The sequence below is a fragment of the Emydura macquarii genome, unplaced genomic scaffold (genome assembly GCF_026122565.2).
Source record: "Emydura macquarii macquarii isolate MOO-44397 ecotype Brisbane River unplaced genomic scaffold, CSIRO-AGI_Emac_v2 contig_3220, whole genome shotgun sequence".
Lineage (NCBI taxonomy): Eukaryota > Metazoa > Chordata > Testudines > Chelidae > Emydura > Emydura macquarii.
The window spans coordinates 9,790,657-9,807,020 of NW_027133357.1; the positions used below are offsets into that span (position 1 = coordinate 9,790,657).

General features: G+C 51.0%; 1 protein-coding gene across 3 annotated transcripts in view; it reads right to left on the minus strand.

Annotated features, from left to right (window-relative positions):
* Positions 1-13,049: 13,049 nt before the first annotated feature.
* The window catches only part of KLHDC8A (kelch domain containing 8A), a 34,005-nt gene continuing 30,690 nt past the window's right edge, over positions 13,050-16,364 (minus strand). For all 3 annotated transcript variants that reach the window (XM_067531716.1, XM_067531715.1, XM_067531717.1), the window contains one exon: positions 13,050-15,855. In XM_067531716.1, coding sequence (XP_067387817.1) covers positions 15,662-15,855 — 194 coding nt within the window. In that variant the 3' untranslated portion in view covers positions 13,050-15,661. The remainder of the gene's footprint in view (positions 15,856-16,364) is intronic.

Genomic DNA, 16,364 nt, shown 5'->3' on the forward strand with positions numbered 1-16,364 from the left:
GCAGATTTGATTCAGAACAACACTGAGGGTCTGATTTTTAAGATTAGAGCAAACTAACACAGGCTGTGGCGTCCAGTAACTACAATCTCTACTCTGTGTGGGTTCAAACAAGGACGTGCAGGCAGTGAGATTTGTTAAACAGTGCGGTAACTTGACATGTACACTCTCTCATTTCGGTCTATCAATAAAGGCACATGCAGAATTATGCGTCTTACTATTTGGAGGCACAAGAAGTGTAGTTAGGTTAGTGCTCTTCTAAAAATCAGGCCTCTATCTATCCTCATAACTCAATCACAAACCAGTAGTTTAATGGTGATAGACTTTTTAGTCCATGAGCCATAAAAAATTGGCAAAAAATTGCTGTTGCAAGGGATTGTGGGACTTGGGTCTCAGGCACAGTATAACCCAAGAATAAAGAACGCTACAGTGGAAAGCATTCTGGCCTATTGAAACGCGATCATTCTTAAATGTAATGGTCTTTGGTAGACCTAAAGTATGTTTTCCCCAAAATGCTTAAGATAATTATTAAACTGTTTTCAAAAGACTGCTGACAAAAGTTTTCCAAGCTAAGTTTTTTTTTTATTATTCTGAAAATCTCATGTATAGAAGGTATAACCAGTGAAAAAGTATTGGAGAGTATGGGAACTCAGCAAATGAAAAGATAGATTTGAGTGGCAGGAGGCATTGCATAGGGTTCAGCAGGTAATGCACGTGTATAGGCACTGGAAGGGAAAGTTGGTGGCAGAACATGAGGCTGGGGGGGGGAGCGGGGAAGAGAGGGGGAAAGATGGTGGATGGAAGGATCAAAAGGACTATTCGTCCACAAAGAGATTAGCAAAGGATGATACAAAGATGGGCTACCATGGTTGCAACCTTCCTGCAAGGGACATGCCACATAAGAAATGGTCAGTTTTAGTAGAAATGTTGGTAAAAAAGAAACTCAAACCCTGATTGTTGTTGAATTGGAGCCTACATCATTTCCTGCTTTCAAAACCCCATCAATCAAATGTCCATGTGGCATGGCAGTGACCACCTCTGTGAACTGAGAAGAGGAGGAAAAAAGGTACTGTACTGGCCTCCCCTTAACAAGGAGCAGCTACATTTTGCCGTCCGTTACTCTCACTAGGGTTGCAGGAATCTAATCGAGGGCAGAAATGGGCCTTTTTGTAAATGGAAATGCCAAGAGACCTGAGCCGAGGTGGGGCTCTCTTTCATCCTGATGCGTGGTCCTTCACTAAGCCGCTGCAGCATGTGATCTCAATCAAGCACCTCCGTGAGGTCTTTGTAAGCAGCTCTGTTTGCTATACTTGTAACTTAAGGAGAGCCCGCTGCATCTGGATGGAATGACACATGATGTTAGTCATGCTCAGGGCCCCTTGACCACCCCAGTGCATGGCTAGCCTTGGGTGCCCTGTGTACATTACAGGCCTGGGAGCTGCTGTCAGGCTCCACTGATCTTCCACATTCGCTGGGGGTTCTGTTTACTGTACTCAAAATGAGGTTTCCATGTCTGTTCCTTCTGCAGGCCAACTCCGCAGATCTGAAGAGCTTCCTTCCGGGGTAGACATTGCAGGAACAAAATCGCTGGCAGCATTCCTGTCTTTCATGGCTACCAGACATGGCTACAACTGTAGAAAGTGAGCAGCTAATGTTGCAGTTACATAAAATAGATCTTCACAGAGAGTCAGCATCTGTGTCCCATTAGGGATGGCTCGCCCTGGCAGCTCAGGGTAGAAGATTCTCCATCTAGCACTGTGCACTTAGACAGAGGCCTTGTGTATGCCACAAGGCCAATGAAATCAGAGGAACAAACCAGCTCCTTCAAAGAGCCTTTGATTGTAATTACCACTTACAAGTTGCAACAGTGTTATCCTCAGACTGGGTTAGGGCAGGATTAAAATCTGGGGCCTGCCTGTGTCTGTCACCAAATTTCACAGCTGGTCGCTTTCTTACAAGGGGTGGAACCAGAGTCCTGCATCTAAAGAGCTCTGCGCCTACAGGCGAAAGGGTACTTGGACCCATAGTTTGCAAGTGATTCCGTGTTTATAATGAGCCAAAACTTCAGATCGGAACAACCCTGAAATCTGAGGTGTTTGAAATCGAGCTCTCTATGGTGTAGACTGAGTCCTTGTCTGGTAACAAATCTCACACCCAGGGCAGTTTGAGGGGGCTTTTTTTTTTTTTTTAAACTGAAAACACATTGCACAGCTCTGCTCATTATACCATCCACATGCAGTGCACAGCACAGCTACAGGTACTCACACCCCATCGATGGTTCAGTACATCTCTGCACATACATCTGCCTGCACATACAGACATGGTGATGGTACAGTTTATGAATAGACTTACATGTATGCACACAGACATAGGGACACATTCGTGTGTGTGCATGCAGCCACAAATGCACGCACGCACATGCACTCACACCCAGACACAGACAGTGCACTGTTATCTCTGCATCAAGTCCCAGGCTCGCTGAGTCAGACTTCACAGACAGAGACTAACTAGTTTTGGAAGACAGTTGGCTTCATTGTCACATTGCATCCCAAGAAGCAGCCTTCCAGCACACACTGCAAAGGTAACAAACCTTGCCGCATTTGGTAATTATGATCAAAGGCCCCCTTCCAAGGAGCTGGTTTGATCACCCTTTTGCCTTGTGCCCCTAGGCGTACTGGGATCCATCAAGTATTAGTTTCAAAAGATGGAAACACTCTTAGAATTGCCTGTTGAAAAACACTCAGCATGTTGCTGGTGGCTGGGAAAAGGAAACCCCACAGCTCTCCAATCCCCAAAGATCATGGGCAGGAAGCTGGAGACCTACCAGAGCCTTTCTGCACAGTTACACTTGCACAGGGACCAGGGGCACTGACACAACTGATGCAAAAATTGGCACAGAGGCTGGTTGGAGTTGGGAATTGCATCCAGCTGCATCTCACCTCTGCGAGGTGCTGAGCACCCTTGGCTCAGGGAGATCTCTCAGCAGCTCGCCCCATTGGGTCCTAGGTCACGCTCCGGGCAAGTTTGTGCTGGGAAGATCTCAGTGCCGAAAGCAGAGCCCTGGCGTTGGCAGGTGAGTGCCCTGGGACCTTTGACTTCCGCCTGAGGACAGGTCATCCGAGACAGGCAAAAGGGAAAGGAGTTTGACCCCCCCCCCCCACACACACACACACACGGGGAGTTGCGGCACCCTACCCCTTCAGCACTGGGGTGGGAGCCCAGATTTGAGCGTGGCTCAGAATGTTACCAGCCTGACGCCACCGCATGGCTGAAAATGGCCTCACTGAGGGTCTGGGTCCACTGCGGCTGTAGAGGTCAGTGGCTGTGGGATGCATTACACAATCCCACCTGGGACCCTAGGTACCTATTTGTGGTAGCTAGCCCCTTGGGCTCCATGGCTATTTTTAGCATGCTAACTCGATCCAAGCTAGCAGAGGGATGTCGACCTGAGCTGCAAATTACAGCTCCAGCTCCCGGTGGAGACACACTGTAAGTGGCTGCAGCGTGCCTGGCCCCTTCGGTGGCGGTGCTGAAACAAAACCCACTGTGAAGCGGCTGTACTCTGAGGTTAAGAGCTGTGGCGCCCTCTGCTGTTCGGAGAGGAGTCGGGCTTCATGAGAAGGGGAACACCCCTGAAATTACCAACCTCAGATAAGCATGGGTCAGGCCCCCCAAAATCATGAGTTAGACTTAAAAATAATGAGATTTTGCTTTAAAAAAAACAACATTTTGGATTCTTTCGACGTGCCTGTTGGTTTCAGAGCCGTTAGGCTGCGCTCAGGTCACACATCTCAAGCTTTTCTCTGTAGCCAGGAAGGCGAGAAACTCACTTGGTTTTAAATTAAAGCGGAGATTCCTGGGCGCCCTCTTGGTTCCCGGAGCTGGGGCTGAAGGGGAAATAAAACAAACCATAAAAGTGGTGGCACGGCTGCTGAAATCGCAAGAGTTGCCAGCAGTGCAAAAACCAGAGAAGGAAATAATGGGACGTTGTTTGCAAAGCAGGGGGCCTGGATGGGTCGAGAATTCTGTTTGACAATCACTAAATTCCAGTGTCATCCCCCCACATTGTAGCCATCTGCTTTGTAGCCTCACGGGGGAGAATCCAGGGACAACCCTGCCCAGGCTTCCACCCTCTGCTGGGGCAGCTGGAAGTCCTTGCCCACAGTGCAGCGCGTGTGACATGGAGGAGGTAGCACGGTATCCGCTCCCATAAACCACACAGCCCCTGGGAGCGCTCTCTGCTCAGCCATCGAAGGCTGCGGGGGGATTGCAGAACCATAACGAGGTGGAGCCATCTCTCACTGCAGCAGGTAGGGCAGTTCTTTATTTTATCCAGCCTTCCTACCCGTCTCACCTCCAACATGTGTGTATCTCGCAGGCAGATGCTTAATTCCTGAGTAGAACAAAATCAGGGCACAACATACAGATTAATGCTGCAGTCAGTTTTATTTCAGTTAAGGAAAGCTTTGCCATTGACTTCAGTGGGGGGCCAGGGGTGACGCAGGTTGCTGGGGTGTGATGCTGGATTGACAACCCTGCAGTATTAGCAATGTGCCATGATGTGGACTTGTAAAATCCTCATTCTGGGTGCTCTGCTGTCCAAATCAGTCAAGGAAGACGACAACATTGGATTTCTTAATCTTTTCCCACGGGCTCCCTCTATCCCCCTAGAAAGTTTAGAAGAACTAAAATGACGTTTACTCCAGCCAGAGTGTAACTCATTACGGCAGGAAGTCACAGAGTCACATACATCACCTGGATTTCAAGAGCATTTAGAAAGAGCAACCGTAATATCTGTAGCTCTGCATTATTTTGTCTGCACTCTAAAGATGGAGGAAACCCTTGCTTAATTAACCAGGAGAGGCAGTTAGGAGGGAAAAACCTTGGAAAGAATGCAGCCACCAAACCTGAAGGGATTCACTTGATTACACCAACATTCGTTAAATTGCTCTGACCACTGCAATTCCTCTTTGACATTCTCTGACACCACGTCATTTCCCTTTGCTTTATGCTCCCAGACTCAGTTCTTCTGTACTGTGTCCTGGAATAGGCCCTCAAAATTCCCAGACAACTTTGGAAGGACTCGTATGGAAAATGCCTATAGAATATAAAAGAAAACAATCATCTTTCTACAGGTTTTCTTGAAGCATCCTATAGAGTTTAACAGAAGATTCTACCACTACTCTTGCTTTAGGAAGGTTCAAAAACTGTATAGAAAAGATCACACACTCTATTAAGTCTGACAGGGTTTTAGAGTGATTAAATATAGAACCCCATTACATTTCTATGGAACCTATGTGTCTCTGATTTGTTTACAGCCTCTGTCAAGGGGAGGCTGGGGTTTGGCACAGATGGTCAGGGCCAAAAGTATATTGACAGGTGTGTGTGTGTGTATTTGGGGGGGAGGGGGGGGGAGACTGCTCCATGACTGGGCCCGTGGGGTGTGGAACAAGGGGCTCCAGGTCAGAACTGAGCTGCTGTGTGAGTGGGGAAGCCCAGGACTGGATGAGCAGTAGGTGTTGCAGGTCAGGAACAAGGTGCACTGACCGGATGGTTTTTGGGTGCATTGAGAGCTGCACCTGTGACCCTCACCTGTCTGCACCTGCCTCTTGCACTTTCACCCTATAAGAGCAGCCAAGCTCCGGTCAGCTTGGGGGATCGTCCTGCAGTTCACTTGGACACCTGGTTGTGGAGCTCTGCGGTCTCCTTAAAAGGCAGTGGGACTTAGTACCTGTCCACAGTGGTTTTAGCTGCCGGCTGGATTTTCCCCTCTTCTCTGCAGCCGTCTCATTAAACCTCCCACACGGTGATTAATTAAAGGAGGCTCCTGTAGTCTCACCTTGAGCTGCTGTCTTGTGCCCAGCAGGAAGACAGCTTAAAAAAAATTTTTTTTTGTTTGAAGCCTTTCCTTGAAATAATTAAAGGACGAATAGTCCGAAAACATCATTAGCTCCCTTCAGATGACGCCAAGTACAGGCAGAGTCCTCCGGGGAGTGGACTGATCTTAGGGTATGATACAGCCAGGTACTGTAATGGAGGGGGATGTGCCTGAGGTAGGGTTGTCTAGTGGATGGAGCACTGGCATGGGTCTCAGGAGACCTGGGTTCTATTCTCCATCTGTAAAGTGGGGATCAGGATATTGACCTGGTTTGTAAAGACCACCAATGAAAAGCACCACCTGTGATTAATAAACCGCTCTGACTACGGTATATCCAATGCAGAGACTTGGTTTGGGAGGTCAGCTGGCCATAAAGCTGCGCCAGGGTAGTGCTGTGGATACCAGCAGGTGTGATGGGAGCCAGATTTTCATGAGACTGCAGCATATAGGCAGCTGAGCTCTTGTGCCAATCTGCCAGTTACAGCTGGAGCTGCTGGGTGCAGAGGGCTTTGCAAATCTGGCCTAGCAGGAACTGAGCTCTTTGGACAATCTGGCTGCAGGTGGTTACACACAGCTAGGGAACATCCTGCCCCTTGCCTACTTCCCATAAGTCAGCACTCCTGCCCTACATGCCCCCAGCCTGGCACAAGGCACAAAACTCTGAGCTTTGTCTCTGTGCTGGAGAATGAAATCATTGCTGAGCAGTTTAAGCACAAACCAGCGCCATGTGTCCACACTTTCCCTGCAGATTCAGGTTAAGGATTACTGCAAGTGGGTCCCACATTCCCACTAGCACTCACCTCCATCCCTGCAGGCGTGCAATCCTCCGGGTCCCTGGCCCACTCCGGGGAGCAAGCATTGCTGTGGCACTCGCCGTGGATCGTGCATTCCCTCAACTTCTGCCATCGGCCTTCCAAATTCTGCTACTTTGCTTGCTCCCTGCCTCATTGTTTTTCCATAGGCCAGGTAAACAACATGGTGTGAACCCCCCCAATCCGTCACCTTCCTTCCCCCTTGTCATTTGCAAGCCAGGCTGACATTAACGAGAAAGTCACACTCTCTGCAAGCTGCAGCCACCTGGACTACATCCATGGAGCTGGCAGGCAATACAACCCCTGGGATTCAAATCTCAGAGGGCTGGGGGAACTCAGCCTCTTTTACTGCTGCCCTGGTTTTCCTCTGGCATCTCAGGAGAATGCTCAGACAGATAGGAGCCTCCACTCCCGTTTCCTGGGGCATGCCAAAAGAGACAAGACTGAAGATGAGGGGAGACCAGGTTCCCCCTGCCCGCCTGTGAATCCCGGGCCTGACAGAGTCCCTGGCAGTCAATGGAAGGCCTGGAACGGACTGCACCAGGCTCTGGATTTCAGAGCCTTGGCAGCCCTGGAGGCTGTCGTCATCTCTTTGCCCACAGGTTTCCCACACGCTGCTCTGTCAACACGCCTCAGCATCCTGACCTTGATGGACCTCCTCTCTAGAGATCAGAGGCCACGTGCGTCTCTCTGGCAGAGAGAATGGCAGAGCCAAATGAGGACACCGCCCATTCGTGCCAACTGCAGTGACGAAGACAGGCCTGGGACTCGCCTCAGTCCAATTCCTAGTGCGCAGGCCTCGTCGTCACTAATGGGCAGTGGCCCGGCCCGCGTGCAGACCCTAGGGTGGACAGGTGAAGCTGCTACAAGCCGTGATTTGCACCAATTCAGCTTCCTCTGATTGCACGGATGTAACTTACTCATGTCTGCAAATAGCCACCTCACCTCTTCACACTAGTGAGCCTACACCAAGGGCTGAAACACCCGGTGTACACAAGACAAGAGGCCCACCAAACTCATCTCTCTCACACACACACACACACACACCCACACACACCCCAGCAGCTGGTAGGAGGCAAAAGGCTCCATGATTAATCCATTGCCCTGAGCCATCCAGTCCCTCCATGCATTCCCCGAGCATGGCAGTGCATCACCGTATGCCAGTACAAAGTGAACTGCCACTCATTTCAAACACAACAGCCACCGGCGTAGTCAGATGATCTACAGTTTGCAAAGAGGAGCTTTGGATTTGCTAACTAAGGCTGTGTACTGGAGTTAGCTCCAAGCAAATGTGTGGCTCGGATAACTATTTTTCCTCTAAGTGCTTTCCACGGCTATTATTTTGATTAATAACTGTCTCTCCCTCAGCATTTCCCAGGCTGCTGCCCACCCCGGCTCTGCATTTCAGGGCCCAATCCCCCTTCCACCAAACACCACACTTACTCTAGTATGCTCTGTGGATTCCATCCACACTGGAGGAAGCAAGGGGAGAATCAGGCCCTCTGCTCCTTCTTCCGACCACGTCGAGTAGCGAGACAGAGGGGCAGGATTCCTTCCCTCCATTATGCTGGTATAACTCCAAAGCCAGCAGAGTATTACATCAGCGCCAGCGAGATCAGAGTCGAACCCGGCGTCTCTGCCAGGAGAATGCCTCATTGTAATAAACCAGGCTCAGCGCTAATGAGGAAAGTCAGCGCAGCGGGGAAGCAGTGGGCTGCGTCTCAGAGAGAAAAGGTTCCTTTAGGACAAAGGGAAGCGTTTCATTAAGTGATGGAGATTTTATGCTGTGCATGGTGGAGCAGTGCTGGGAGCTGGGGTCGGTTATTAAAATGGTGTTTAAAAAAAAGCCACCCCATTTATTGCTCTCAGAGACATTTGCATTTGGGTAATGCAGCTGTCTGTCCTACAATACACCCGCACCTCCTGAACAGGAGAGGGATTCACAGCCTCCATGCAGGATCCCAATGGCATGATGTGCAAGGGATTCCAAGTCCATTTATAGCCCCCCTGGCATTTATGGCCCCCCAGAAGCAGGATATTTGTAATCACAGAATCATACAAGTGAGACTGGAGGTGCCTCAATAACTCATCTAGTCCAGTCCCCTACACTCAGGGCAGGACTCTGTAATAACTAGACCAACCCTGACAGGTGTTGGTCTACCCTGTCGTTAAAAACCTCCAATGACGGAGACCGCCCAATCTCCCTAAGCAATTAGTTCCAGCGCTTAGCCACCGTGACAGGAAGTTTTTCCCTAACGTCCAACCTAAACCTCCCTTGCTGCAATTCAAGCCCACTGCTTCTTGTCCTAACCTCAGAGGTTAACGAGAACAATTTTTCACCCTCCTCCTTGTAAACATTTTTTATGTACTTGAAAACAGTTCTGTCCCCCTCCGTCTTCTCTTCTCCAGGCTAAACACTTTTCAGTCTTTCCTTATAGATCATGTTGTCGAGACCTTTAATCATTTTTGTTGCTCTCTTCCAAACGTTCTCCCACTTGTCCACATCTTTCTTGAAATGTGGCACCCAGAACGGGACACAACTCACAGCAAACACCCACAATAATCTGCACCCAGACTGTACTGTTTAGCCAACCTGCTTTACAAAGCTTGGGAAGTGTCATTCTCCCAACAATAAAACCAAGGCCCAGCCCAGCAGAGCGACCTGCCTGGTATCCCACATGACCCACGAGTCCTGACTGCACCATCTCCCCCTGGCATGGGCTTTGCTGGTGTGGGCGGTGTGCTTCATGGAACTTCCCACAAGTAGGTGAGAGAGAAGTTTCTTAGGCCTGGCTAGTTTCACACCACTTAGCAAATTAGAACCACAAACATCCCATCCGAGGTGCTAATCCTGTGCTGTTTTACAAACACTCCGGTCATTTCCTCCTTCCCACCTCACTGCTGACTCCCCTTCATCTGCATAATTTATTGCCATTTCTCGCTCTTTCCCTACAGCGGTATTTGTGACCACAGCTACGTCAGCCCAGCCTGCCATTACATCAGCTCGCACATGCTAAGCGGGGAGGTGCTTGCTCAGTACTTGGAAGGGAAGCCTCCAGGAAAAATCCTAGGGGATTGGGGGAGCGAAGCCGATGATTCGCTGTGGTGCTCTTCCCTGTAACCCCAGCATGGTATTGCGTTCTGTGCTTACCTAGCTCCTTCCCTGCAGAAAAGCCCAATCCTACCAACTCCTACCACCGTCTACGAGAGTTGAGAGCAGTCAGCACTCTATAAACATGGCTCAGAATCCCCCCCAGCTTGGGCCAGAAACAACCCGTGGCCCACAGCAGCCCAGGCTGTCTTTTCAAGGAGGTTGCTCTTTGGGATCCTGGGTCATAGACTCCTAGAGGTAGATCCTCAAAGGTCTTTAGGTTCCTAACTTCCACTGAAACCAATAGAAGTCAGAGGCCTAAATACATGAGAGGATCTGGGTCTTTCCTCCATACATTCAGGCCACATGCTTTAGAAGAGGTGGGAGGCTGCTGCAGGGTGTGGACAGACAAGCCCTGGCTGCTGTCAGCTGTGTTTAGCCAGAGACAAGCAGGTGGGATGTAACTCATTAGCTCTGGGGCTGTTAGCTGCAAAGTAAATATCTCCTTCCCTTTCATCTGCCCGAGGGGCAGTCTGAGATCAGAGGGAAACGTGACCTCACACTGGGAGGACAGCACTTCAAAAGGGGCCACCCATTTCACTGCTCAATGGCAAATGCAAACAGACGGGAATGGTTTTCTCCCACTGCCTTTGCAACAGCTTTCCAGAGAGGGCTCAAGCCACAGCATTCAGATCTGGATCACAGACAGCCTGCTCAATCTCAGATATGGTACCTTAAAAAGAAAGGCTTGGGGTGGAAATCTCCTTCTTATCCTCTGCAGTGCGCTATGTACTTATGGTACGATTGAGCAGGGCTGGATCTGACACGGCAACAGCTCGACATAACCCTTAACATAAAAACAGCCATACTGGATCAAACCATCTAGCCCAGTATCCTGACCTCCGACAGTGGCCAATGCTAGGTGCTTCAGAGGGAATGAACAGAACAGGTCATCAAATGATCCATCCCATCGTCCATTCCCAGCTTCTGGCAAACAGCAATCCCTGCCTATCCCAGCTAATAGCCATTGATGGACCTATCCTCCATGAACTTACCTAGGTTTTCTGAACCCCATTATAGTCTTGATCTTCACAATATCCTCTGGCAAGGAGTTCCACAGGCTGACTGTGCATTATGCGAAGTAATACTTCCTTTTGTTCTTTTTAAACCTGCTGCCTATTAATTACGTTTGGTGACCTCTAGTTTTCAAGATGAGGAGGAGTAAACACTTCCTTATTTACTTTCTTCTTCCTTCCCTGAAGGACACCACTATTTACCTCTTTCCATTCTGAGAACGGACCATTATGTCTACCCTTTGTTTCCTATCCTTTCACCAGTAACTGATCCAGGAGAGGACCTTCCCTCTTATCCCATGACCGCCTACTTTGCTTAAGAGCCTTTGGTGAGGGACGTTGGCAAAGGCATTCTGAAAATCTAAGTATACTATATCCACCAGATCACCCTTGTCCACAGTTGTTGACCCCCTCAAAGAATTGTAGTAGATTGGCGAGGCATGATTTTTTTTTACAAAAACCATGTTGACTCCTCCCCAACAAATAGTGTTCATCTAGTGTCTGATAACTAAGTCTCTGAGCCAACCAAATCCCTGCCTCTCCTATTATGCATCTACAATAGTATAGGATCCTGTGTGTAGCCCTCCTCGTATCTCTGTGGGATCCCTTGTCACAGCTACCTTCCTTCTCTGCAGGGATGCACTGGATAGGGCTCCTTGTATTGGAAATCTCTCATGAAGGAATTCCAGAGGTGATGACCCAAAAAGCCACTAGGTGTCCTCAAAGCTTCACAGTAAAGCAGCCCCATGGCAGTCCCTGCTTCTTTGCCTTGTGAATCTGACCCTGGCAACTCTCAGGAGGGGCTGGGAAGTCAGTGGAGAGTTTGCTAGGTCCCTCTGCCCCCCCTTGGCCTCTCTGTTGTTGGATTTTAGGCTATCACCTGCCTCTGGGCTGCAGGATGTTACCCATGACTAACTCCCCAAACCAGCTCCCCCCTGGCCTGTGAGTGATCAGAGCAAAAAGCAGCCCTATGCCAGCCCCTCACAGCTCATGCGCCCTGAATCCATTCAACCCCTAAGTCGCCCTGCAGAGACTTTTCTATCTGGCCCAGATTTCCCCAGCCCTGCCAGGGAGCCGTCCTCCCTGTAAGAGACTTGCCTTTCTCCCTCTCCTGCCTCCTTGACCTTTGAGGCTGCTGCTGGCTGGCGTTTACCAGCCCACACCTCTGCTGCCACCTGCCGCGCTGCTTCAGACTCACGGCTATTGCTTCAGCTGTTCCTCACCCTGAATGCAGGCCCCAGAGCCAAGTGATGAGTCTATCTGTCCTTGCGGGAGAGACGAGGGAGATCTGCAGCACATCCAATTGGCTTATCCTGATTACAATGAATCCACATCCAGGCCTCGCATTACAGAGCTGGAGAGGATCCTGGGTTTTTTGGGGGGCAGAGCCAGGGCCCCACAGGGTTACGTCACCCTGGCAGAGGACGCTGCCCACCTCTTAGCCAGCAGGGAGTGTGGCCACAGCATCTGCAGAACTAGGACTCATCTGCAGCTAATAGTTCCCCAGAGCATTGCAGGGCAGGAAGGCTGCTGCAGCAGCTGCCGCCAGTTCAGGGGGATGAAACTAGATCATTGGCCCTGACACACAAAATGCAAACATCTCCTTGCGAGAGGCCCATCACTGTGAGTGGAAAGTCTGGCCCAGGAGACGCAGGCACACCACCCTCCCACTTCACACAGGTGGGAACCACTGCAAGGCAGCAGCAGCATGGGGCCTTCACACCCTCTTCTTCCATCACTGCCTGATGAAATTCCCTCTAGTATCCCCTGGAGGGTTCCGCATCCCTCACCCCGCTCTGACCTGCTCGCCTCAGACCGGCTGGGAGTTGTCATGCTGGACTGATGGGGAAAAGGAAAGGATATTTTGTGCAAAAAAATTTCTCTCCATTTTGTTTGAAATTCTGGGGGTTTTTGTTTTGTTTGTTTAACATACATTTGTCAAATTTTAAATCAGAAACAAAAAACAACTTTAAATGTAACAGATTTCCTCACAGTCAGCAGGCCATAGCCAGAGGCCACTGGGAATCTTACTGCAACCGCAAGGATAGACTTTAGGTACTCACAGCTTAGAGCGCAAGACCCTGCCCTTTAAGAATCCTCATTATTTGCTAGCAGTATAGGGCCTATGACAGAGCTGAGCAGTTCTGATTCTACCCAGGAAAGGGTGGTGATGCAGACACCTATTGGATAGGGTCGTGTATGAACACTCCTGCACTGGGCTGAGAAGGGTATCCTGGCAGGGGGTTGAGCAGCAAAGCTTTGAGAATGGGCTAGCTGCCCAAGAGAGACCGCTAAGCCAGGTGGTACTGAGTGGGGTGCACTGAGCTTGGCATGCCAGGAACTCCGTGAGGCCCAGTGTTTCTGCTTCTCTGGCAGATTGAAACAATCCATAAAGGTTGCTGCAATGGCCCCATTTCCCGGGGCTTTCCTGGCTCTATGGTGGCACCAGTGCCCCGTCTGCCCCTGCCCTGCAGCGGCAACAACCCATCCACCTTGTCTGCAGCCCCTCTCATCCATCGCCTGGCCCCTAGCATGTGCACACGGTTACTCACAGCTCGCCAACAGTCACCCTGAGCTCCGCACTCCCATCGGATCTTTCATCCACAGTTCCCAGCAACAGCAGGCCAAGGCGGTAACAGCAAGACTAACACCCCCCTTTGCTAACCAGAGCTATAGCCACCCAGCTGAGCCCCATCCACAAAGGGCAGAGAAAACAGAGCTTAACCTCTGCAATGTGGGAGCTCCTTTATTGCAGACAGGCCCAGTGATGGATCCATGCTGGGGCTAGTCCTACTGAAAATGACTGAGCTGGAGCCACATGGCTGTGGATTTCCTCCTGGGAACTAGGCAGGCCGGCCCCAGGGGGAGCATGAGAACTGTTTTAGAACAGTGATAGCACAACAAGCAGGAGGAAATGAACCGCCTCTGCTCTGATCAGGGAAGCTCCCCCTAGGAGCAGTTGCCTTGTTCCATGGCTCTGCCAGCCATTCACAGAGGCAGCTAGATCAGGCTGCCACGGGAGAGCTTGGGTTTGTTGGCATTGACAGAGCTGGTCACCGCAGCACTTGCCCCATTACAAACGCCACATACTACCAGGGGGCTCTTGAAAAAGCAGGGAAGGAGCTTAGACCATTTACACTTGCAACTGACTGGCTAAGCTGCCAGGCAGCTTCCTCCACCCTCTGCCCTGCAGCTCTACGCTGGCTTGTTCTGCACAGGATGGGAAGGGATTTTCCTCCAAGGAAAGTGACTATTAAGAAACGTGCACAACAAGCCAGCGAGGCTGGTGGCGGCAGCAGCATCACATCTGCCCTAGCACAGGGCCTTCGGTGCAGGCTGTAAGCTTGCTAGTGACAACGAGCATTTCCCAGACGGGCTCCCCCCTCCCTTTAGTCCAGGCCCCTGCTTTGCAGATCCCCTGTTGGATTCCACACCATCTCTCACCACAGAACGCATGTGCTTGAGGCTATGAATACAGGCTTTAATTGTGCTGCTGCTACGAGCAAGAATTGCAACCCACCCATCAAAGAGCATTCGACCACAAGCCACAGATACAAGTTTAAACAAGGTGTAGGACGAGGAAGTGAGAGCTGTGGCATTCTGGCTTTGCTGTGGGACGTGTGAACAGACAGGTGGGGCCTGCCATCCCCCAAGCACTTGGGGTGTCGGAAATCCAACGTTGGCTCACTGCACAGATAAAGGGCCATTTGCTGGACCCTGAGCTAAACTGATGTTCGGGTCCAGGATTTCAAGAGCATTAAAATCCAGACCTAGAACTGGGTCTGAACATTGCAGCTCTGACGCAGAGATGGGGGCTGAACAAGGGAAGGCAGCTCTGCCTGTTCCATGCCAAATGCAGAATCCTCCATGTGCCTGAAGCAGTGTCCTAACTAGCCCCTCTGCCTCCATCTCAGAGCACACCCAGGAGTGCCGGCTAGCCCCGGCTTCAGCTCCTGGGCAGGAGCGATGGGCAAATTCGCCAAGTTCAAGGGAAACGAAGTTGCTGTCCATCCAGCCTAGAACTGGCTCCTCTCTGGCTGACGGAGCTCACCATTCATCTAAATACCTGATCAGCAAGTTCTCCTGTAGCTCACCAAGGGATTCTACGCAGGGAGGGACATCTTGCGCCCTGGGAGGCTGGCAAGTGTAACCTCACATCAGGACAGGAGACCGATTCTGCCCAAACACTGGAGTTGGGGGTGGAGGGGTGGTGTGGATTTTTTTAAGTGGCTTGTCTGGCTGCACAGGGTTTTCATGGGAGCACTGCAGCTCTGAGGGATGGTGATCAAAGCACAGTAGAGTCTGAGGACATGGCCCCCGCATGCCCTGATCTAAAGGGTGCTTTCCCGAAGGCAAGGGACACACCCTTTCAGCTCCATTTGTCTCAGCCAACTTCCTTCCTGCACCTTTGCCGGAGGCCAGAGTGACTCTCCCCCCGGCCCCACCTAACAGCTCCGCCCAGGTTGGTCAAGGCTGGTGCGCTTTTCAGACGTGTGGGGCTGGTGTAGGATCAAGGGCGGTTGGGTCCTGGATAGGGGTGGAGATGGAGTGTGTCTGCAGGGGTGATGCCCCTGGGTAACAAGGCTGGCTAATAGACGACCAGGAGCCCCTGCCGGCAAACAGCTTCACAGCAGTGCTAGCTTCCGAGGTGCCCAGCTCTCCTAGGACGTCCTGTGAGGGCAGCTAGAAAGATGCAGGAGAGAAGGGGCCAACAATGCGAGGCCGATCTGGATAGCATCACTGCAACTGCTCTTTCCCCAGGTCCCCCGAGCAGGACCCGCCCGTTGGGTGGGGATTGGGAAGAGGCTGGCTAGGAGTCCGAGACGCACAGGGCCTCCACAGCATCACTCAAACCCTGGTTAACTCCGCCGACGGCCAGCAGGCAGTTCTTCACCACGAGGCTGGAGCAGGCGCAGCGGGGGGTCAGCATCGGCGGCAGACTCTCCCATTTGTTCTTCTCCGGGTGGAAGGCTTCAGCTGACTCCAGGACAGTTGGCTGGTTCCCTGAATGAGCCAAAGGGGGGTGGAGGGGCAGAAGAGCAAAGATGTCATGGAGACAGAATAAATACATCCAAATGCAAGGGGGTGGGGGGAGGGAATCAGATTTGAGCAGGAAAAACCATGACTTTGAGGCAATAGTCCAAAAGCAGAAATGACCCCATTATCAGCTCTTTTCCCGTCTCCCATAAGAATGGCTGGGTCTTCTCTGCTACATATACTGGGGCCCAAAGAACAAAGACTTCTCTGGGTGCTCAAGCATAACCCCAGGTGCTATCTCCCAGCTCCTGCTCACACCTGCTTCCCTCCTGGCCCACTCTGTTACCCGGAACAATAAAGATACCTGGCTCTCGCATAGTGCTTTCCATCTGTGTATCTCAGAGCACGTCACAAAGGAGGTCAGTATCCTCAGCCCCGCTGGGGAAACCGAGGCACAGGGTGGGAAGCAACAAGAACTTGTATTGAACAATTGCTTTTCAAGTTATTGCACAACACAGAAATCAGAGCCTGCCGCA